We start from the raw sequence: 21,465 nt of genomic DNA, 5'->3' as shown, positions 1-21,465 counted from the left end.
AGTGCAACACATGTGATGGAAAAATTCTTATATCGCTGTAACGTTTAGCCAGAGGTGGATTAGTGAGAGTTTATTTCGACATTAATGTGATGGAAAAGGGTTGGAGCGATGTAAGTTACTGTGACGCCTGCTCAGAATGTTCACAAAGTTAGCGCTAAAATCTGGATTTTGTCTCACGCATACCAGGACGTTCACCTCACAGTCACTAGAAGTGTTCCATTCCTACATCTGTTGATGGAAAACAATGCAGCGCAGTAGAAAATGTGCATTACTGTAACAGACATTATAACATCATTTCAATTCGCTAGAATCACTCTGTTAAATTGAAAATGTGGCTTCTAATATCACTCAAAATGACATCGAATTGTGAGTTAATTCGCTTGAAAATTGTTTGGAAAAAGGGCTTATGAATGAAATGAAATAAATGAAAGAGCAAGGCAGGCAGAGAGAAATGAGGAAGGGATGCAGAGACAGAGACAAAGGAATGAGAGAGAAAGAGAGCAAGGGAGAGATGGAGAGAGAAAGAGAGAGATGGAGAGAGAGAGAGAAAGAGAGATGGAGAGAGAAAGAGAGATGGAGAGAGAGAGGGAGAGATGGAGAAAGAGAGAGATGGAGAGAAAGAAAGAGAGAGAGGGAGAGATAGAGAGAAAGAGAGCGAGGGAGAGATGGAGAGAGAGAAAGAGAGAGAGAGATGGAGGGAGCGATAATGGAGGAGACGTGAACAGGAAGGAAGAAAGCCACAGCGCAAATGAGCATGAGTTGTGCGTGTGGACGTATGAGAGCGACAGTACCGACAAGTCAATCTGATTTCATTCACACTCCTGCGAAGGCTGTGTGTGTGTGTGTGTGTGTGTGTGTGTGTGTGTGTGTGTGTGTGTGCACTCCTCCGAGGTCTGTCATCGCCTGCCGTCTCTGTTCGGATCATTTCATTACACCACCCAATCTAACCCAATTCACCACTACACCATTCCCACTGCTCTCTATTTAAAACACACACACACACACACAGACACACACACACACACACACACTCTCTCACTAATACGCTTCACTACACAGACTACCCAATCTAACCCAATTCCCCACTACACCATTCCCACTGCTCTCTATTTAAAACACACACACACACACACACACACACTTTACTATATCGACTAGTGACCTGCTGGCCATGTTTGACAAGACAAAGCCCTTCAATTACCACAGCATCACTCAACAGGTCACTAAACTACACAGACACTAAAGTACACTAACACCTACACACACGCACATGTATACACACACACACACACACACACACACACACACACATACAAAAGCTTTCCACACCTTCTTAAACATCAGATTCAAGGCCTTTTCAACACACTGAAAGGCTCAACACGCTGAAATTCAAGGACCCAAGAAGCCATAGTTGGACACATTTCAAGGTTAATAATTGTTACAACACTAAGAATTTATTATTTTGAGAACGGTCAGGCTTAACAAAAGAGAGACTGACTTGAAGCCGTGAGCACTTAGCAACATTTCTCAACAGTGCTGTGTTGCAGTGGTGGTATACTATGCGGTCTCTCAAGACCACTCTGACTGAAGTTATATTTCTCAAATTCACAAACCCAATGATTTCAAGAACTTTCAGGGTCAGAGCTCTCAATTCTAAGCAATACATACCCACCAACCTGTTAGTTAGGCTTGTACTGTAGATCCCGAGCATTTGTGACAATGTGACCCACTCTGTCACTATATTTTTATTTATTATTTACTTTTTGTTTCCTCATTGTTCCTCAAGTTTTCTTCTTGGCAGAGTCTAGGTGCTCATAGGTTCTGTTATTTCTATGTGTACTGTAGGTCGACATGGTTGTGTGTCTGTGTTTTTCTGTGCGGCTTATTATAACAGTCAGTAAAGGCTTTTCTTTATATTTAACTCTGATTTTTGTTTTGGCTTTGTGTTTTGTCTTGTCTAATTGTGTATCTGTTCCGCAATTCATAAATAGATTTATTTTCCACCGGGTGTTTGTCGGAATATCTCCGCTTATTCAATAAATGTTATTATCTTACACCCTTATACACTGTTTGGACGTCTGCTTCTACTGGACCACGAGGTCACATTGTCACAGTATTGCAGACCTGTTCACCACGTTAAAGCTGCAGTTGGCAAGTCTGACAGATTGAGGGGACTTAGCCAACATTTTGAATGTTTACAACACTCATGCCCCTCCCCCACTACCACTGAGCACCCTCTCATCGAGTTTGTGCTTGTCAGTGCGCAACAGCCCTGCTCTGATTGGACCAGAAGAACCGGGAGCTGTGGATTTTTGCAAAACAAATAACAGGCTCTAGGTGGAGGTAGAAGTGCAGGTTTTTTTCTAAAAACCCGCTGATTTATATTGTTCTGTCGGAGCATACAGTAGTGTCGGTTTCACACACACACACACATAGTGTCGGTTTCACACACACACAAACACACACACACACACACACACACACAGATTAATGACACTCTAAGCAGCCATCCCGTGGTAGGGCTGGGAAACAAGCTGTTCGTTGGTTTTCTGAACTTCAACTTGGGTGGTGAAGGATCGAGGGAGGTAAGAAAAAAATGCAGCCATTTCCGAGATCTAGCCTTCCCACAAACCAACATCTGTTCAGTGAAATGTGATTCACACTTTGCACAAACACACATCAGTAAGATCAGATCTGCTTCAGATCCAAACCAGCTCTATTCCAGATCCGGGCCGCAGCCGGTCCACACTCGGGCCAGATCCACTTCGACTCCAATCCAAATCTGTTCTGCAGTCGCCTCCTATCTTGGGAACATTTCACTACAGGGACGGAGAGAGATCTTATCTTCTTCACAAAAGATCTGTCAGTGGCCTTCGGCGGTCCAAATGCCAGAGGCGTGCGGAGATGGACATCTCTCCTGACATTCAACAGGAACCTGATGAAGGCGCACACAGGTGACCCGGGTCAGCAAAGCAGGCCCCAAACAAACACACGTCCCCTCTTGCGTTTACAAGTCCACACTATGCAATGGCGTGTGTGTGTGTGTGTGTGTTGTGTGACATTTACCTCTGCTCTCACAAACATGCTTTGAAAGGTACACTGCGCTGGTGCCCTATTTATCACACACAATGGCAGTCTTTAAAGGTTCGATTTGTAGGATTGTTACCGAACGTTCTGCAGACCAAAATCAAAACACTGGTGAACGTTCTCAAGACTACCAGACGCGAGCCTCTTCTGGGTTGCCAGATGTAATTAAGACTTAGCTAACGTTAGTTGACCTGCAGCTGCTTTAACGTTTCTCCAACCATGACCTAGCTACACATTACGGAAACAGTGAAAACAAAAAATACCTCTCTAACCAACGTAACATATTTAGCTCAAGTTAGCGATGCAGATAAAGTTTAGCCTAGGCTACCTGTTGTGGAGAAATATGGCCAGCTCTGCGTCAGACTTGATATTCTTCGTTTGACAAAGACGTCACCATCTCAGGAAGCTCCTCCGATGTCCACTTAATTTGTTTCTTGTTTAAATTTTGGAAATTTGCCTGCCTCTCGTAGGCGTTCATGACTACAACTGACAGCTGTTGACAGTTGGCCTTTGCTAATTTGGCAACCCAAATAGGAGGACGCGCTAGCCCATTATTAATACGCTATTCTAGAATGAATCGTTCAAAACATAAACGAAAATTCCAAGACATTCCGCCCCGTAACTCATTTTTTTTCCATGGGTTTTACGGGGTTTTACGGGTTAGAGTAATGTTGTCAAATAAGCCATTACTTCAATTCATCGTGTTTCCTTACTCTCTGACAACATATGGTGATCATTTTTGGAATGGTTACAGTTTATTTTCCATTATTTCCTACATACTGGACCTTTAAATGCTGTGGCTGTCTCTGCTCGCGCACTGTACACCCACTAATTGTCCGCTTTCTTCTGATTTGACAAGAATAGAAATGCAGGTTGGCAACACAGCCAGGATGTGATCTACAGTAGGGCAGTGTGTGTGTGTGTTCAGAGTGATCTAAGGCAGTGTGTGTGTTCAGTGTGATCTAGGGCTGTGTGTTTGTGTTCAGTGTGATCTAGGGCAGTGTGTGTGTGTGTGTGTGTGTGTGTTCAGTGTGATCTAGGGCAGTGTGTGTGTGTTCAGTGTGATCTAGGTGTGTTTGTGTGTTCAGTGTGATCTAGGGCAGTGTGTGTGTGTGTGTGTGTGTGTGTGTGTTCAGTGTGATCTAGGGGAATGTGTGTGTGTGTTCAGTGCTTATGGTCCCCCTCTAGAAGCGGTGAATGGCATGGCTTTATAAATTAATTTCCCTGCCTCTTCTGTTGGCATGGCCACAGAAATAATAGCATTCCTAATGTGCTGTTGAAGGCAACAGTGTATGTGTGTACGTGTGTGTGTGTGTGTGTGTGTGTTTATGTGTGTGTGTGTGTGTGTGTGTGTGTGTAGCTGTGTGGCTGTGTGTGTGTGTGTGTGTGTGTGTGTGTCTGTGTGTGTATGTGTGTGTCTGTGTGTGTGTGCGTGTGTGTGTGTGTGCGTGTGTGTGTGTGTGTGTGTGTGTGTGTGTGTCATGGGTGCAGGGGTAAGGCACACACACACACACACACGGAGTACTCTCGGAGGAGAGTACTCTAGAGCAGTGTAAACCTACTTCAACAGTATTACACAATAGGCCTACTCACGAACCACCTTGCTTACTGTATTTGCAGCTTGCAGAACTGTTTGGATTTACATACAAGTTGGTTCAATATTGCAAACAACTCATCTATATTATATTTTACCATGTCTGCTCGCGGACCCCTTGGGATAGCTTGCGGACCACACTTTGAGAAACACTGCTGTAGAGGGCATGTCCACGGCTGTCCACCACAGGAACATGGCGTCCACGATAACAAACACTTACCACTTGACTTGCACAGTCCGCCCACAGAGACTGAACAGCTCCGTCTACACCTGCCGTCTACACCTGCCGTCGTCTACACCTACCGTCTACACCTGCCGTCTACACCTGCTGTCTACACCTGCCATCGTCTACTCCTGCCGTCTACACCTGCCATCGTCTACACCTGCCATCTATACCTGCCATCATCTACACCTGCCGTCTACACCTGCCATCGTCTACTCCTGCCGTCTACACCTGCCATCGTCTACACCTGCCGTCTACACACCTACCGCAAACACGTCGAACCCACTAACACACAAACACGCAGCTCCTCTTTGACTCAGTAGATGAAAGGGTCAAGGAGGAAGAAGAGGGGGAAGATGAAAGGGTTGAGGAGGAGGAGGAGGAAGATGAAAGGGACATGGAGAAAGAGGTGATGCAGAACAACTAGAGGAGGAAGAGGAGGATGAGGTGGAGGGAGAGGAAGAAGAGGAAGAAGAGGAGGATGAAGTGGAGGGAGAGGAAGAAGAGGGGGATGAGGTGGAGGGAGAGGAAGAAGAGGAAGAAGAGGGGGATGAGGTAGAGGGAGAGGAAGAGGAGGAAGAAGTGGGGGATGAGGTGGAGGGAGAGGAAGAAGAGGAAGAAGAGGGGGATGAGGTGGAGGGAGAGGAAGAAGAGGAAGAAGAGGGGGATGAGGTGGAGGGAGGGGAAGAGGAGGGGGATGAGGTGGATGATGACCAGGATGAAGAGGACGAGGGAGGGATGAAGATCTCACCTCCAGCCGCCACGGTGCAGGTAGCTGAAAGCTCCTCCCATCAGACTGGCCACGAGCTGCCCGGCAGTGATGAAGAGCGTGTTCACGGTCACCAGCTGACCACGCAGGTGAGGGGGAGACGACTCCGCAATATACACCGGCACCGTCATGGAGGCTATACCTGGGGACAGGACAAGAGAGGGAGAGAGAGAGGGGGAGAGAGAGAGGGAGAGGGAGGGAGGGAGGGAAGGAGAGAGAGAGACAGGGAGAAAGTGTGGAGGCAAGGAGAGGAAGAGTGGAGGAGCAGGGGAGAGGAGAGGAAGAAAAGTGGGAGGTTGAAGGGGAGAAGAAAGTATGAGTGGGGAGAATATAGAGAAGAGGAGAGGAGAGGAGGAGAGGAGGAGAGAAGGAGAGGGGAGGAGAGGAGAAGAGGAGAGAAGGAGAGGAAAAGTGAGGAGAGAGGACAGGAGAGGAGAAGAGGAGGAGAGGGGAGGAAAGGAAGGTGAGAGGAGAGGAGAGGGGAGGAGAGGATGGAAGCAGAGAGGAAAGCAGAGGAGAGAAGAGAGGAAGAGGGGAGGAGAGGAGAGGAGGAGAAGAGAGGAGAGGATGAAAGCAGAGAGGAAAGCAGAGGAGAGAAGAGAGGAAGAGGGGAGGAGAGGAGAGGAGGAGAAGAGAGGAGAGGATGAAAGCAGAGAGGAAAGCAGAGGAGAGAAGAGAGGAAGAGGGGAGGGGAGGAGAGGAGAGGAGAGGAGAAGAGAGGAGAGGAGAGGAGAGAGAAAGAGGGCAGGAGAGGAGAAGAGAGAGGAGGATGGAAGCAGAGAGGAAAGCAGAAGACACATATTAGAATTATGAGGTCAATAAAACTCAATAAAATCACATTAGCCCTTTCTCTCTCAAAGCTTGTTAGAACACCAGCCTCTGCACATCAACCAACACATGCATTCACCAGCACACACCTGTCTGCATTCCACTCACTACAGCAGGGGTAAGAGACGTCAGGATGCATGGACACACACACACACACACACACACACACACACACACACACACATACACACACACACAGGACCCCAGGTAGAGCTCACACACACACACACACACACATACACCTACACACACAACGGTCCCCAGGTAGAGCTTGCATTGAGCCACATCGCCTTAATTTGTTTTAACAAACCCACCCAAATCATGTTGAGACAAAATGGACAGAAGGTGTCTGGCTGAGGGCGAGCCTTTACTGTGATTAAAGCTGAAATGAAAGTCATTACTCTGGGAAAATGTGGCAACGGATCGCAGCGCCGTTTAAAAAAAAAAGAGAAAGAAAAAAGATGCAAAGCTCAGAAAATTGCCTTTCGCTCTCAAATCGAGTTGAGCGCCGACCTGCCACTGAGGATACGCACGGCCGCCCCGCAGTCCTCCGTGAATCACACCGAATTTGCTAAACCGACGAGCTCACTCCAAACTCAGTGCATTAAACAGTAGTGTGTGTTAGGGTCTGGAGATGGATGTCTCAGAGACGACAACATCAGGAAGGGACACTGTGTGGTGTGTGTGTGTGTGTGTGTGTGTGTGTGTGTGTGTGTGTGTGTGTGTGTGTGTGTGTGTGTGTGTGCGTGTGATGGTGTGTGTGTGTGTGTGTGTGTGTGTGTGTGTTTGTGTTACCATGCACCTCCTTTCTTCTGCCACCTACCATCTCTGTTCTACTCTCATCCTCATGGTAGTGAGGCCTCTCATCTAAACGGTAACCAGTTAGAACATTACAGAAGAACATTTAATAACATTCCTTTAAAAATTACATTGTCTTTACAAATTGATTTATGGCTGGTGGCACTTTTTTTTTGCCCAACAGCATTAAAGCTTAAATCAAAGCGCATTCAATATCAAGGCTAACTGTTAAAATCACTGTGCTTTAATTTAGACGTGGGGCGAGATTTGAAAGTAGGCAAGTAGGCCTATATAATATTACATCTTAAAAAATGTCTGATAGCATAACTTCAGGCACAGAAAATGTCCTTGCTTTAAGCCCTAGTGTCATGGTGTTTCAGTTTGACTAGTACTTAGTGTTCTACTCTAATCCTCTGGTAGTGTCATGATGTTTACAGTTTGACTAGTACTTAGTGTTCTACTCTCATCCTCTGGTAGTGTCATGGTGTTTGTGTAATAGTATTTATTGTTACCTAAGGTCTCCTATGCAATGTACCTTGAATGTTAATCATCATTTTGTACGTCGCTTTTGAATAAATAAGAGTGTAAATGTATGGCGCTGTCTTTAGCTTGCTGGTACCCCATTGGTGGAACACGCTACCAGTTCCTACCGGAGTCGGGACGTCCTCCTCTCTATCATCAAAAACCTGAAGACCCAACTCTTCCAAGAGTACGTCCTACTAGCACTACTAACAACTGGACATGCTTAATCTAGCACTTACAACGACCTTCTTCTCTACCCTGACGGTCCCTCCTTCCTCTTATTTTGACTGAACTTCGCTTAAACTGGCATTCTATTCTATGCCAGTAGCACTTATTGCTGCACCAACATACCGTGTTGTACCTTGATTGTTCCCATTTTTGCTAGTTGCTTTAGATAAAAGTGTCAGCTAAATGACTAAAGTATCCTACAGTGTGTAGCTGTGTTTAGTGTGCTGGTTGTGGGGACTCGTGACACTGCTCTGAGCAGGTGACCATGATCTCCTAGGAGACAGATGTGCGTTGCCGTGCGTCGTCTTTCCCACCCTAAGGCCTGCCAATCACAGGGTCTCAGGGGGGTTGTGGGTAAGAGAGGGGGAGAACCCAGCAGAAAAGACCAATCAGGTGCGTCTCCCGGGGCGACGGAGGCTCTGGAGCGCGGCGCGGCGCTATGCTAACATCCCACGTGGAGGAAACCACCAGGGACATGGACAGAGAACCAGCACAGGAAACAGACCGCAACTAAATGAGCTAAACGTGTGTGTGGGTCTGTGTCTGTCAGTGTGTGTGTATCTGTGTGAGTGTGTGTGTGAGTTTGTGAGAGACTGATTGTGCGTGCGCTTGCGTAGAGATTTCTGCTGAAGGGGGTATGCATACTGTATGTGGATCATGTAGGTCTAGGGGAGAGAAACAGACAAAGAGAGATATAGTGTGTCTATGTGTCTGGCTGTGCATGTCAATATAATGAGTGAAAATACACATGTGCATGTGTATGCCTGTGTGTGTCTGTGCGTTCAGGTGTGTCTGTGTGTATGTCTGTGTATAAACGAGCATGTGACTATGAATGTGTGTGTGTGTGTGTGTGTGTGTGTGTGTGTGTGTGTGTGCACTCGCACCACCACAAGTGTTCAACTGAATATTAATGTATGCATGAATCATGTATGCATGAACGCACATATTACTGTGAATGTGAGGTGTGTGTGTATGTGTGTGTGTGTGTGTGTGTGTGTACATTTGTAAGCCAAAAGCTGGAGTTGTGCCTGTGTGCGTAAATGTGTGTATGTGCAGTGGACAGTGTGTGTGTGTGTGATTGTGTGTGCGGGCATGATATTTACTCAAGAGATCAAATAACATGTGTTTGCCAGAGGTTCATCCGACAAGGAGCATGACATCACCGTGGTGGTAACGTTCTATTAATAGCCCACACACGCCGGCTTCCTGACGCTCCCCGCTGCCCGGCAGACCACGCATGCACCTGTTGCCATGGGAACGTGGTGTTGCCTGCCTGGCTTCTGTTGAGAGGCTAATCAATAGGAAGAGACGACAGCTTCTATCGGCGTTTCATTGCTGGAAGTTGGTGGGGTGGGGTGGCAGTCTGCATAAGCTGGCCTTATAGAGGTAATATGTTACCATAGAGACCGGCCTTATAGAGGTAATGCGTTACCAGAGAGACCAGCCTTATAGAGGTATTAAACGTTACCATAGAGACTGACCTTATAGAGGTTTTATACGTTACCAGAGAGACCGGCCTTATAGAGGTAATACGTTACCATAGAGACCGGCCTTATAGAGGTATTATACGTTACCAGAGAGACTGACCTTATAGAGGTATTATACTGTACATTACCATAGAGACCGGACTTACAGAGGTATTAAGGGCTAAAAACCTTTCTGTGAACTGTAAATAACAGATGCTGTTGATGAACCCATTGACACTGTACAAGTGACAAGTCACCTTTTTGTCCTGAATTAATGAACTACTTACTATGCCAAACCAATATCTGTTTTTTAAGGATCAGAAACAAACCTACAAACTTGCACTTTACAATATTTATGGAACTTGTCTAACAAATGCTGTTGATATTGAACTCAGTTACTCCATTTCCTTTACTTATGCCACACCAATGTCTGTTCATCAAACTTTATTTTTGATGGCACTGAACTGAAAATGTTAATGGATTTTTTTCTGTCAATTTAACTCATTAAAACTTGTATCAAACCAGTTTCTGTCTATGCTGTCAAACATGGATTAGTTATGTTCCCAGTGTTTATATTGGATGTCATCACTTTATAATATCGTATATCAGAATATTCTATTACTATTAAGCCCACTATGAATATTAAAATACACACAACCATGTTTCCTGTATCATACAGCTTTTCTACTGGGAGGTTTACAACTTATTCTGTCAATTTACCCGAAGTTTGTCACTAAACCACATAGGCCTACTTGGAATACCCCTCAGATGTCGGAATGGCACTGATCGCACTTAAATATTTATGGAACCTTTCTGTGAATAATGCTGCAGAACTATATTTAACTCATTAAACTTGTATCAAACTAGATTTTGTCTATGCTGTCAAATATGGATTATGTTCCCAGTTTTGATATCGGACGTCAGGTCACTTTATATCATATATCAGAATATTCTTATACTGTTAAACCCACTATAAATATTAAAATACGCTAAATCATGTGTCCTGTATCATAGCCACATGTATGACCTTTGCAGCAAAAAAAAAACGTGTGAGAATCTGTTCGGTATTCAGTGAGATATGATTAATTAAGTGTGCTGACAGCTCATCACACAAGCCAAACAGATTACACTGAGTGGAGTGGATGACCGGTCCAAGATGGCGGCTCCACATCTCGTCAGCGCTAGTAGGGAGTAGCAGCATCTATGTATATTATGTCTATGGGCGTGCCTGCCCAAAATGCCGCAAGAAATCTGGGTAATTTACACTTTCCAACTCGGGCGGCGGATTTACGAGACAACCCGAAAGCACCATATGCGCTTCCTTTTCTCACAAAGTTCAGGGCTTCACCCTCGGCTAATGACAAAGCGCCTTTTAGTCACGTGTTTTAGTAGTGGAGCGCAGTGTTGCCAACTTAGAGACTTTGTCGCCATATTTAGCGAGATTTCAGACCCCCCAAGCGACTTTTTTTGTAAAAAGCGACTAGCGACAAATCTAGCTACTTTTTCTGGCGTTCTTGGAGACTTTTTAAATTGCAATATCCTGGCCGGACTACTGTTGTCAGTGATATATTTGAAATGAACATGATTTCTTAATGTCTAGTGACATATCAGGGCCATTTTATGATTAATTGAAATACATTTCTTACATATGGTTCCTTTAATGCTCATTCTGGTGTATAGTATGACAAGATGTACAGAAGTGTATCAATTACCCTAATATACAAGTATATTAAATTAAATATATTTAAATTAGGCTCTTAACTCATTGAATGCCAAGCTGTTTTCGGAAGCTTTGCCCAGAGTGCCAGCAATCTAGACCATTGTTGATAATGTTTGTACAGCCACAGCATATTCTGTGTTATAGCTATGAACACATACAACTTGTTTAAAAGGTGAGACTTTAAGCTCTCAGTGGGTGCAAACCGTGTATTTCTACACGCCTCTGTTCCTGAGAAATCCCAAGCTAAACAGTGGCTAGTTTTCATCAAAATCGCTGTTTTTTTCTAGAAATGGAGATATAACGTCTTTCATGAAATATGAAGTGTTGCCTGTAAACTTTCCGGGAAGTGATCAGGGAGACCTGGCGAGACTGCCACCTAGTGATAGACCCACGAAAATGGCCTGATTTTGAGCTGACATGCATTCGTCACTGATTCGACCCAAAGCGGCAACCGAGTTATGATAAAATGTCCAGATAAAATGTCCAGATTGAGCGTTTTCATGAGTTTTCGATCGTCATATATCACAGAGTTCCCAAAATCACATATAAGGTGTGTTAGAGTGTCTAGTTTCGTAATTTAAAAAAAAGCTAAAAACGTAATATTACGTTTTTGGCACTCAACGCATGGGAAGGAAAAACGTAATATTACGTTTTTGGCACTCAATGAGTTAAAGTTGCCTATTTGAGTAGGCCTAGGAGAAAAGCAAACAGGTGTAAAGGAGAATTAAAGGGCCATCACAGTTTTTTTTTTTTTTTTGGGGGGGGGGTCACGACCTGGTGACGTAATTGATATGCAAATTAGTGCGTGATGTCATCTAGCGACATTTAGCGACTTTTGGAGCTGGCTTTACTTTAGCTACTTTCCATTTGAAATAGTTGCCAACACTGGTGGAGCGAGTATGGTAGTTCTAAAGCCTTGGAGACTGCAGCGTTGTCGAACTAGTGCGACAGGAAATAAACAAAATTGATGTTGATTAAAATATTCTCTGTTAAAACCCACGTAGCCTAGGCTACTAGCAGTGATGGGGGTAACGAATTATAAAGTTATGCGCTACTGTAATTTAGTTATTTTATTGGGTAACAAAGTAGGTAGCGCATTATAATTCAAATTTCAGTAATTAGTTACAGTTAGGCTGAATAACTCGTCCATTGCTACATTACTCAAAATATCTCTAATATATTGACTTACTTTTTCCATAGCAGCACGCAGTTATTTCAAATATAGATTAGCCTAGATGCACTCCTACATTATAGAAACGCCTTGGCCATTCTCTCCCTGCACTGCTCTCCCTCAAACCGCTTCAGCCCGCACCGCGCGTGTGCAAGGACTTTTCATGCAGACTACAACTGTCGCGGTGTAGCCTAGACAATTTTGTTCTTGTTGTTGTACTTATCACGTTGTCAATCGCAAATCGTCAATCGTGTCAATCGCAAACGCTATTAACCTGTTGAGGAGTACGGTCACAAATATGTGATCAGATGCAGCTGGGCCCCTGGGAGTACGATCACAAATATGTGATTAGAACGTTTTTGAAAAAAGTTCTATACCATGACGGAACAATTACCCTCAGGGATTCAAAAAATGTCTGTCTAGGAGCGCTTGCTGGACTCAAATTTGTTTGTTTGAGGTGCTTTTTGGATGGGAAAATGTAGATGAGAAAAAACAGGGGATTCCAAGGCACTCTTAATTGTCAAAGGTTAAAAAGCCTTTATTTTGTTGGCTTGGTTACATTTAAACCTTTAAAAAAACTCCGACGCGTTTCGGCAAACAAGCCTTCATCAGGGAGTCAAACAGTTCTCAACAGGAAAGGAGAGGTTTTTTTTAAATAATAAGTCAACCAATCAGGACTCTCCACATTGCAGATGTGCTAGTCAGGTGATAAGTGTAAGAGCATACAACCACCAGCAGGTGTCATCCTTACATCCCTGTAAGAAATAAATGTCGTATATACAACCATGCATACAGAAAAGTCAAGAGAGTGCCTTGGAATCCCCTGTTTTTTACCCTCAGGGATTGTTCTGCCATCAAACAGTTTTAAGAACACTGAAACTATAGAACGTTCGCGTATAATTCTAGAAGGAGCCAGGAAAATAATTAACTCTCTGCGGAACGGCATTGTCTTAAAGAATTCACTCCTCAACAGGTTAAAACGTCTCTCTACCGAACTACGTGGCTTAATTGGCAGAGGACATAGAGAAAGCACCAGTTAGATAAATGAACCAGTAGTGGAAAAAATTACTTTTAAGAAACAGTGGCCTAGAGTAGACTACTGCAAAAAACATTGGGTACTAGTGACGAGAATCAGCCAACCACTCAAACCGAACTGAATGTCCAGTTGAATGTTAATTCTCTAAAAGGCCAGCAGTTCAAGAGTGTGCTAAGAAATCATTCTGTTTTTGATACTGTACTTAAATTGACAAGCTCCATTTCTCTAGAGATTAAAGCTGTAGCTGCAGTATGTTGATTGACATGTTTTAGTTATGTAAAGACATGTTCAAGGAGTTCAGATAGAGCCTGTATCAGGACCATATTTAGTTCAATGTGTTATAGTATTTTTGGTAGCCTACTGTACTTAAATGGCCAGAATTTTCTTTATTCATTGAAGCCTCTATGTTTACAGGCTTGTGGTGATGATGCACAATGTGCTATAGGTGCCAAAATCTATGTTTGGTACTGCCCAATTGTTTTGTTTTGTTATGGTTCATGTGTGCAATAAATATTACACTTTGAGGGGGGGAAATCGTGGCAGAGAATGGTGATATCAATTCTAGGCTAAAAAATCGTGATTTATATTTTTCCCCGAATCGTGCAAGCCTAGTGCATGCGTGTTTACGCATCAATGTGGTAGTGATTGCTGGAGAGGCTTATTGCATAACATGGCTCCAGAAAGACTGAAGATGAAACACACGCACACACGCACACACACACACACACACACACTTATGAAGGCCAATAATAACATTGCAGGCGCAGGTCAAGGCTCTCATGGTCAAATCAGGGACAAAAGAAACAGAAGGATGAATGGGGTGGGAAAGAGAGAGAGAGAGAGAGAGAGAGAGAGAGAGAGAAAGAGACGACTAAAAGAGAGAGGAGGAAAAAGAGAGAGAGTGACTAAAAGAGATAGGAGGAAAGAGAGAGAGAGAGAGAATGGACTAAAAGAGAAACAGGAGAGAGAGAGTGGGAGGGAGGGAGGGAGAGAGAGCGAGAGAATGAGGCAAAAACCCACCTCTCGTGCTACTCCATCTCTCTGAAGTTGAGTTGCCATAGCACACTCATAGACTCATAGACACGCAAGACACACACCCTGCCTCGGGACCACTTACTAAACAACCTCTGGCTAACCTCTGGCGAGGGGGGGTGGGGGGAGACCAATCCCACGGCCACCCTCTCATCCCGCTGGGACCGTTCTCTGTATGAGACAGGGTCCGGAGGGGGTCAGCCTCCATTCTGATGCCTAAATTAGGGTCAAAGTTCACCTGCTCAGTCCCATCAAAGACAAAGACATTCTGCTTCGATTGTTTATTTTTTTATTTTTTTTTCAAAACGGTTCACAGTTCTGCGCAGTCATTTTTCAAACGGCCCAATTAACGGCCGAGCCCTGGGTCACCGCTGGCATGCCGACAAGCTGCTGTCAGAGATCGCTTCTGATTCAGTGTGTGCGCCGCCACCATGCCAAGCCATCACAATGACCTTGTGTAAAGGTCCTTTGTCCTTTCCCTACCATCCAGTCACTGACGCTCCTGGAAAAGGTCTCGGCATCCATAATTGGACAGACATGCTGTGTGGGAAACACTATGGAATGGTGAGGAATTTCATCCTCTTCTGGAAACATGGACTTCAGAAGTGACCTTTAGGGCTATGAATAGTGCAGTCAGTTTGATGGAAGATCATGAACTTAAACGAGGTAGATTCCAACACACAGGCTCACAGGGTAAATATAAACTTAAGCCCTATTCGGACTGGGTTAGTTTTACGTGGGAACATGGGGTAAAGTAATTATTACCAGGGGTTTTAGTCCCGTCCGAATGCGCCATGTCAGTAATTACAGTTTTTCTCAGGCGCTTTGGTGCTTTTCTCAGATCAGAATGAAAATTCTCATAACTATTAGTTCAACCTCCACAACATTCAGTCATTTGTGCACATCATAGTAGCAATTTCTCCTTCCTCTGAACAAATTGCAAATGCTTTTGAACATTAAACACACAGTTTCCACACCGCGGTAATCAAGAGTGATTATCATGATATTTGAAATGAAAACGGTAATTATTATCGTCAACATTTTTATCGCGGTTTACCATTATACCGGTAATAGTTACATCCCTAGTGACGAGTGTTAACAGGTTGTGTTAAGAAAAGGAAACAAAGATGATTGATTTCCATGCCTGATGATGCTGACCACTACTGTGCCACCCATTGATTATGTTTGTGAAAGAGTAGAACCTCAGATAAATAAATAAATAAAATAGTCTAGATGCTTCTGAAGTTTTGAGAAGACCAATCCATAGCGCTCTATAATCAGTTCTGTGACACTCTCATCCATCATCAATAACGCTTAGTGATTAGGTTCAGCATCTCTCCAACACCCCCTGCCTCAAACTCTCTCTCTCTCTTTCTCTCTCTCTCTCACACACACACACACACTCAAACTTTTTTTGTCTAACATCCTCTCAATCATCCAGCCTTTTCCCCCGCACAATGATGAGGCATCGCATCGCATTGATTTCAATCTGCCATTGCTGAAGCTGCAGTTTCTCCCCAGCCCAATGAGCTGCTGATTTCCAACTCACACACACACACACACACACACACACACACACACACACACACACACACACAGCAATGACAGCAGCTACACACAAACACACACACACACACACACACACACACACACACAGAGCAGTGATAGCAGCTACATACACACACACACACACACACACACACACACTCAGCGAACTATGGGACTGCGCTCTGAAGTAGGGTTGTGCCGATGCATTGTGATGGTTGACAGGCATCACGATGGGAAGCAACCATCGTGATGCCACGCCCCCACATGCCAGTCACTAATTCCTGGTGTAACAGGCTAAAACATAAAAAAAAACTTTCCCTGGAAATGAAATTGAGCCTACTTTAAAGGCTGTCAGCCAAACAGTTAAAATAACAGTGTTAAAATAAACCATTTCTTTCGTTAATTATAGGATCAAAAGGTAGCCTATCCGCCTTTCACTGTAAGGCTTGTATTTCACGCATTTAGCAGAAGTCCCAGACAGCAGCGGAATCGGGATTCGTTATTTGTAAAAGTGTTTTTACTTCTCCCTCCTATATCCTGCACTGCGCGATCGCAGCCCTTTACTTTCACTTCCCGCCGCCCTCATAGTCAGCATAGACGGTAGCCTGATAACGTGGGATGCTGCATAGCGTACTACTGAAGATTTGAAATGAGTGACCACGATAGTAGTCTTACAGTAAGTAGCTTTTTTTCTAGGCCCAGCGAAGGCTGGCAAGGTGTAATATTCCGCTGATTGGTGCACACAACTTAGGTAGCCTGGTCAGTGTGTCTCTCTTAGCTGTCCACTTGCATCTGGCCGTATAGCCTATATATAGAAAATTATAAATTTATTTCTGTACAGAAATATGGTAGTGTTTACTACACTACCCCCCCCCCCCCCCCCCCCCCCTGACGATCCATCACAAAGTTTTACTGTACACATCGTCAATTGCCAATTTAGGGGACATCGCCCAACCCTACTCTGAAGACTGCACCAGCCAGAAGTTTAATTAAAATGGTTTGTTTCCCAGTCATGCTGCTTCTTGCTATGCTCGATGCCCATTGATTTAACCTTTAAAAAACAGGTTAGGTTCAAGCTGTTTACTGTAAGGTAACCCAAAAGTAACCCTAATCCACCATCCACCATTTGTAATCATCAAACAGATTGAATGTCTTCACTTATTCACTTACTTATTCACTCACTCATTTTCCTTAATTTACTGAACTGATAAGCGTGAGGGCTAAGGCCTCACTACTAAGCATCAGTAAGCTAAAATGACCTCAGGCTCATGAAGTCATCCATTCTCTGCCTCACTGAGAGCAAAAATGCACATCTCTTGAACTTGGTATTGACCTTGACCTTGACCTTGGTATTGTGGTTTCAGATCCAAGCAAGAAGGATTCTACTGCCATTCCAGACCTGGAACCAAGCCACAAAGATTCTGCTGGCATTCCAGACCCGTAACTAAGGACACAAAGATTCTGCTTGCATTCCAGAACTGGAACCAAGCCACAAAGATTCTGCTGGCATTCCAGACCCGGAACTAAAGACACAAAGATTATGCTGGCATTCCAGACCTGGAACTAAGCCACAAAGATTCTGCTGGCATTCCAAAACTGGAACCAACCCACAAAGATTATGCTGGCATTCCAGACCAGGAACCAAGCCACAAAGATTCTACTGGCATTCCAGACCCGGAACCAAGCCACAAAGATTCTGCTGGCATTCCGGAACTGGAACTAAGCCACAAAGATTCTGCTGGCATTCCGGAACTGTATGCTGGTGTGGGTATCAAACCTGCTATCAAGTCAAGTCAAGTCAGATTTATTTTTAAAGTGCATTTAACATGCACATAGTGCAACCCAAAGCGCTCCACAAACAAGACACATAACAACAAGACAAAAGATGCCGGACGGAGCGGCGTAGTCGCCAGCGTACCCGTGACACTAAGACAGACAACAAAACAAATAAACAAATAAAAAAAGAAAATATATTTAAAAAGGGGGAAAAGTGATGTTAAAATTAGTCCAAATTCCAAACCAGCTGAAAATGTCCAAGGGCAATGATGACCCGTGAAAACTGCGCACAGAGCTGTGTCTTCACAACCGATGCAATGCCAACAAAGTTCTTTAGCAACTGACCAACCCGGTGAATTCACTGCTACGGCTGTCAGACCTGCTAGGTGCGTCATAATGGAATGATGTGTCGCCACTAGTGATATCGGTAAATATCTGTATCGGCCAGAATATCAATATCGGTGCATGGCTAGTCGCCACCTCATTGGTTCAAAATCGAAAGTACAATTTTGGCGGGATTACAGCCGTAGCTGCTCAAGCGATGCCTGAGACAAATTTACTAAAATAAAATAAACATTTTAGAAGAATAAAGTAAATAAAAAAATATGCTATAAAGGTCGAAATGTTAGGAGGTTAAAGTCGAGATATTATGATATTATAGTAGCAATATTAACCTAGCAGCCAGCAGCCAACAACCACTGATAGAGAAGACCATGCATGGAGAGTTGAGAGTTACATGGGGAGTGCTATCGATCTGTCAACAGGTATGCTGAACACAGTTTTATCAATTATTTCTCATTAAATAATACAGTATTACTTGCTGGAGAAACTGTTTTGTTAGACTATTTGTTTAGCACTACATATACATCAACTGTCATTCTAATTTATGTAGGCTACCCTTCACTATGTATGTTGGTTGGAAGTTGCAATAAGAATGGCAATGTGGCTAACATCAATGTCCTACAGTATGTAGCCTACTTCATAGTCTTTGCAGGGGCATGGAGAGAGTGTAAAACCCACAGCTATGCATTACTGTGTCGTTATCAAGTGTATCGTTGTCTTTCCATATTAATAACCCGTTAACTCCAGGGGCAGGGCTCCGCTAGCTAGCTTAGAAGCTAACATGGCAATGAGACTAGCCAGCCTTGCTGAGAAACATTTCGTCACGGCGGTAATCGGAGATAGACCGAGGTACCCTTTTTGCAATACAACACAAGTGCATGAGAAGCACCACACTCCTATTGGGTGAGTTCTCTCTGTTAAACAATACAAAACAGTACAAAAAATGAATATAAAAAGCATAGATGTGACAAAATTAACCATTTGAGAGTTGCAAGCCTTATTAATTGCAACCTTTGCTATTAACTAATTGCATTAGTTCATATATCGATTTCAATTAAAGATCGGTTAATTGTGCAGCCCTATGGAGTAACATTTCACAATTAATTAGGTTCACTGGCACCATGATTTGATGTAAAAAGAGCATAGAGAGGCTGAGTCTCTCAGAACTAAAGACGCCGAGGTATGCAAGGAGAGAGAGATGAGGTTCATGGTAAGTGGTGCCATGACAGTCCTACAACAGATAGTCACTTTGCCTATCGGAGCACAGTGTAAAAAGACATTTGCCTTGTATTGTGCTTTTGAGACACACTGATGAGTGAGGCCCAGAAATGGGTTTGACAACATCTTCAATGCAACGCAAGACAATTAGAACAGTGGCCACACTGTCGCAGCCAGTGGAACAGGAACCCTGACATTTAATGTAAAACCTGGATTTTCCTCTTTTCTGCTGCAGGTTTTTAAGACTATGCAGTTTTTTTTAGCTTGATTTACTTAATTTAACATCTTCAGAGTCATTGGAATGGTTATATGACTTTTTCTGGGTTGAATGGTGGCCGTCTCACTTCATTAGCAAGCATCTGTGAGCGGAAAAAACAGTCTTTGATCCAGCGGGCCACTGGTCTCAGAGTCAGAAAGTCTGTAGTTTTCTGAGTATCAACACTGTGATTTCGGAGGAATTATTTACAGTTCAAATGCAGGGAATGCAGCATTTTTGGACATTTTACAGTACGAATGTGATAATGTTGGACAAGAACATATTATAGCACTTCAGAAAAACTGCAGTATAACTGGCCCATAACTGCAGTTATATTTTGAAGGGATGTGCCAAAGTAGTCCTGGTCAAACATGCATTCCGTAGGGTACCTAGGTCTAGTAACATTAGCGCTACAACACACAAATAGTATAGCAATCTTATAGCACTAGTAGAAATCGGAATCTTGTGGTAATCTAGGATATAGCCTCCCAGCCTACAGAAGTAAGGTACGGGGGGGCACTATGGCCCTATTGGCTACAGCGGTCATACCATAATCAGGACTATGGGCGGGTTGCACCAACGTGGTTTAAATTAATCCTAGTTTAGGCCTAAACTAGGTTTAGTAAATCTAGGTTTAAATAGGTGTTTAAATTAACCAGAGACTCGTTGAGTAATTTGTCATATAGGCTAAGTTAACCAATGTTCCATCAGGCAGACGGAGCGCAAAAGACGCCAGCTTGGTTCCTCGTTTAACGGCTTGTTCTGCATTCGAAGCGTCAGGTCACGCGCTAGTGCACGCAGTAGCCTATGTCGCGAATAACTATCTACAAGTTTACTGTGCATCACCATATAGCACAAAACACAAGGCTGTGCGATTCTGTCTCAGCGGCCTCTTGCATCAACTTTACGTAAAATGGCAAACGTTTGGATTTGTCTAAACTTTGATTGACGACAGGTTGATTCATTTAAGCCTTCTTGTTCTTTATATACCATGCTATCCCTGTAGTTGATTAAAGTGTGGTTCTTGATACACAACCATATGGGCTACTAAAGAAATTAGATACTTTACCAAGTCCAAGTCCGACTATGAGACGTCCAACCAGAAGAGTCTCCTTATTTGGGGCAGCGCTCATCACAACACTTCCCACGGAAAAGATGAAACTGGCCAGCAAGATGCACAGCCTTCGCCCTAAAACTCCGTTGAGGAAGCCGCCAGCGAGCGCTGACAGCGCCGCAGCGGCTATCGCGCTCGACACCAAAACCTCCTGCCACAGGAAACTCAAATTCATCTCCCGCTTGATCAGCAGCATCGCTCCCGACACCACTCCGGTGTCGTAGCCGAAGAGGAACCCTCCCAGAGCGGAGAACACCGCCAGGACGTATACGGACGCGGGCGTGACATCTTGCTGGAACTGCTTGCGAGCCGCTCGCTCCAGGTCCCCGGTGGAGGTAGCGGGTGCCGCCGCAGGCACTGCCCCCTGACTGCTGATGCTCGCGTTGGACGGAGCTTTGATGAGGCTCCGCTCTCCTCCATCGTTAACTTTTCTCCACCTGTCGCCTATTGCGTTGCTCATGTTCCGTAGGTTGTAGTCATGGTCGCTTGATTTTCGGGACATAAGTGAAGTCACGTAAAACGTGCACAAGACTTGTAGGCTATAGGGAGTTCGGCCGACTGTATTTTTGCAAAAAGCCTAAACGTCCTAAAGCGCAGCAATGAACAGAATGCAGGCCTACTTTTATCGCGCAAGCTAAACTGATCTCGCAAACAGACGCGGTCAGTGTGTGTAAACTTCTCCGTCTGTTGCGCTCAACTACATCCCAGTGGTACTGATGGTGCTTACGCGGTTATGG

At 44.2% G+C, this 21,465-nt stretch overlaps 1 protein-coding gene across 1 annotated transcript in view; it reads right to left on the bottom strand.

Annotated features, from left to right (window-relative positions):
- LOC121697838 (proton myo-inositol cotransporter) overlaps positions 1–21,465 on the bottom strand; it is a 118,663-nt gene extending 97,198 nt beyond the window's left edge. Inside the window, exons 1-2 of the mRNA XM_042079604.1 lie at positions 20,684–21,465; positions 5,656–5,815 (exon numbers count right to left, since the gene is read on the bottom strand). Coding sequence (XP_041935538.1) covers positions 5,656–5,815; positions 20,684–21,230 — 707 coding nt within the window. The 5' untranslated portion in view covers positions 21,231–21,465. The remainder of the gene's footprint in view (positions 1–5,655; positions 5,816–20,683) is intronic.

Source organism: Alosa sapidissima, chromosome 22, assembly GCF_018492685.1.
Source record: "Alosa sapidissima isolate fAloSap1 chromosome 22, fAloSap1.pri, whole genome shotgun sequence".
NCBI lineage: Eukaryota > Metazoa > Chordata > Actinopteri > Clupeiformes > Clupeidae > Alosa > Alosa sapidissima.
Note: the sequence above shows the minus strand (reverse complement) of the source record. Positions and strands in the feature narration are given on the sequence as shown.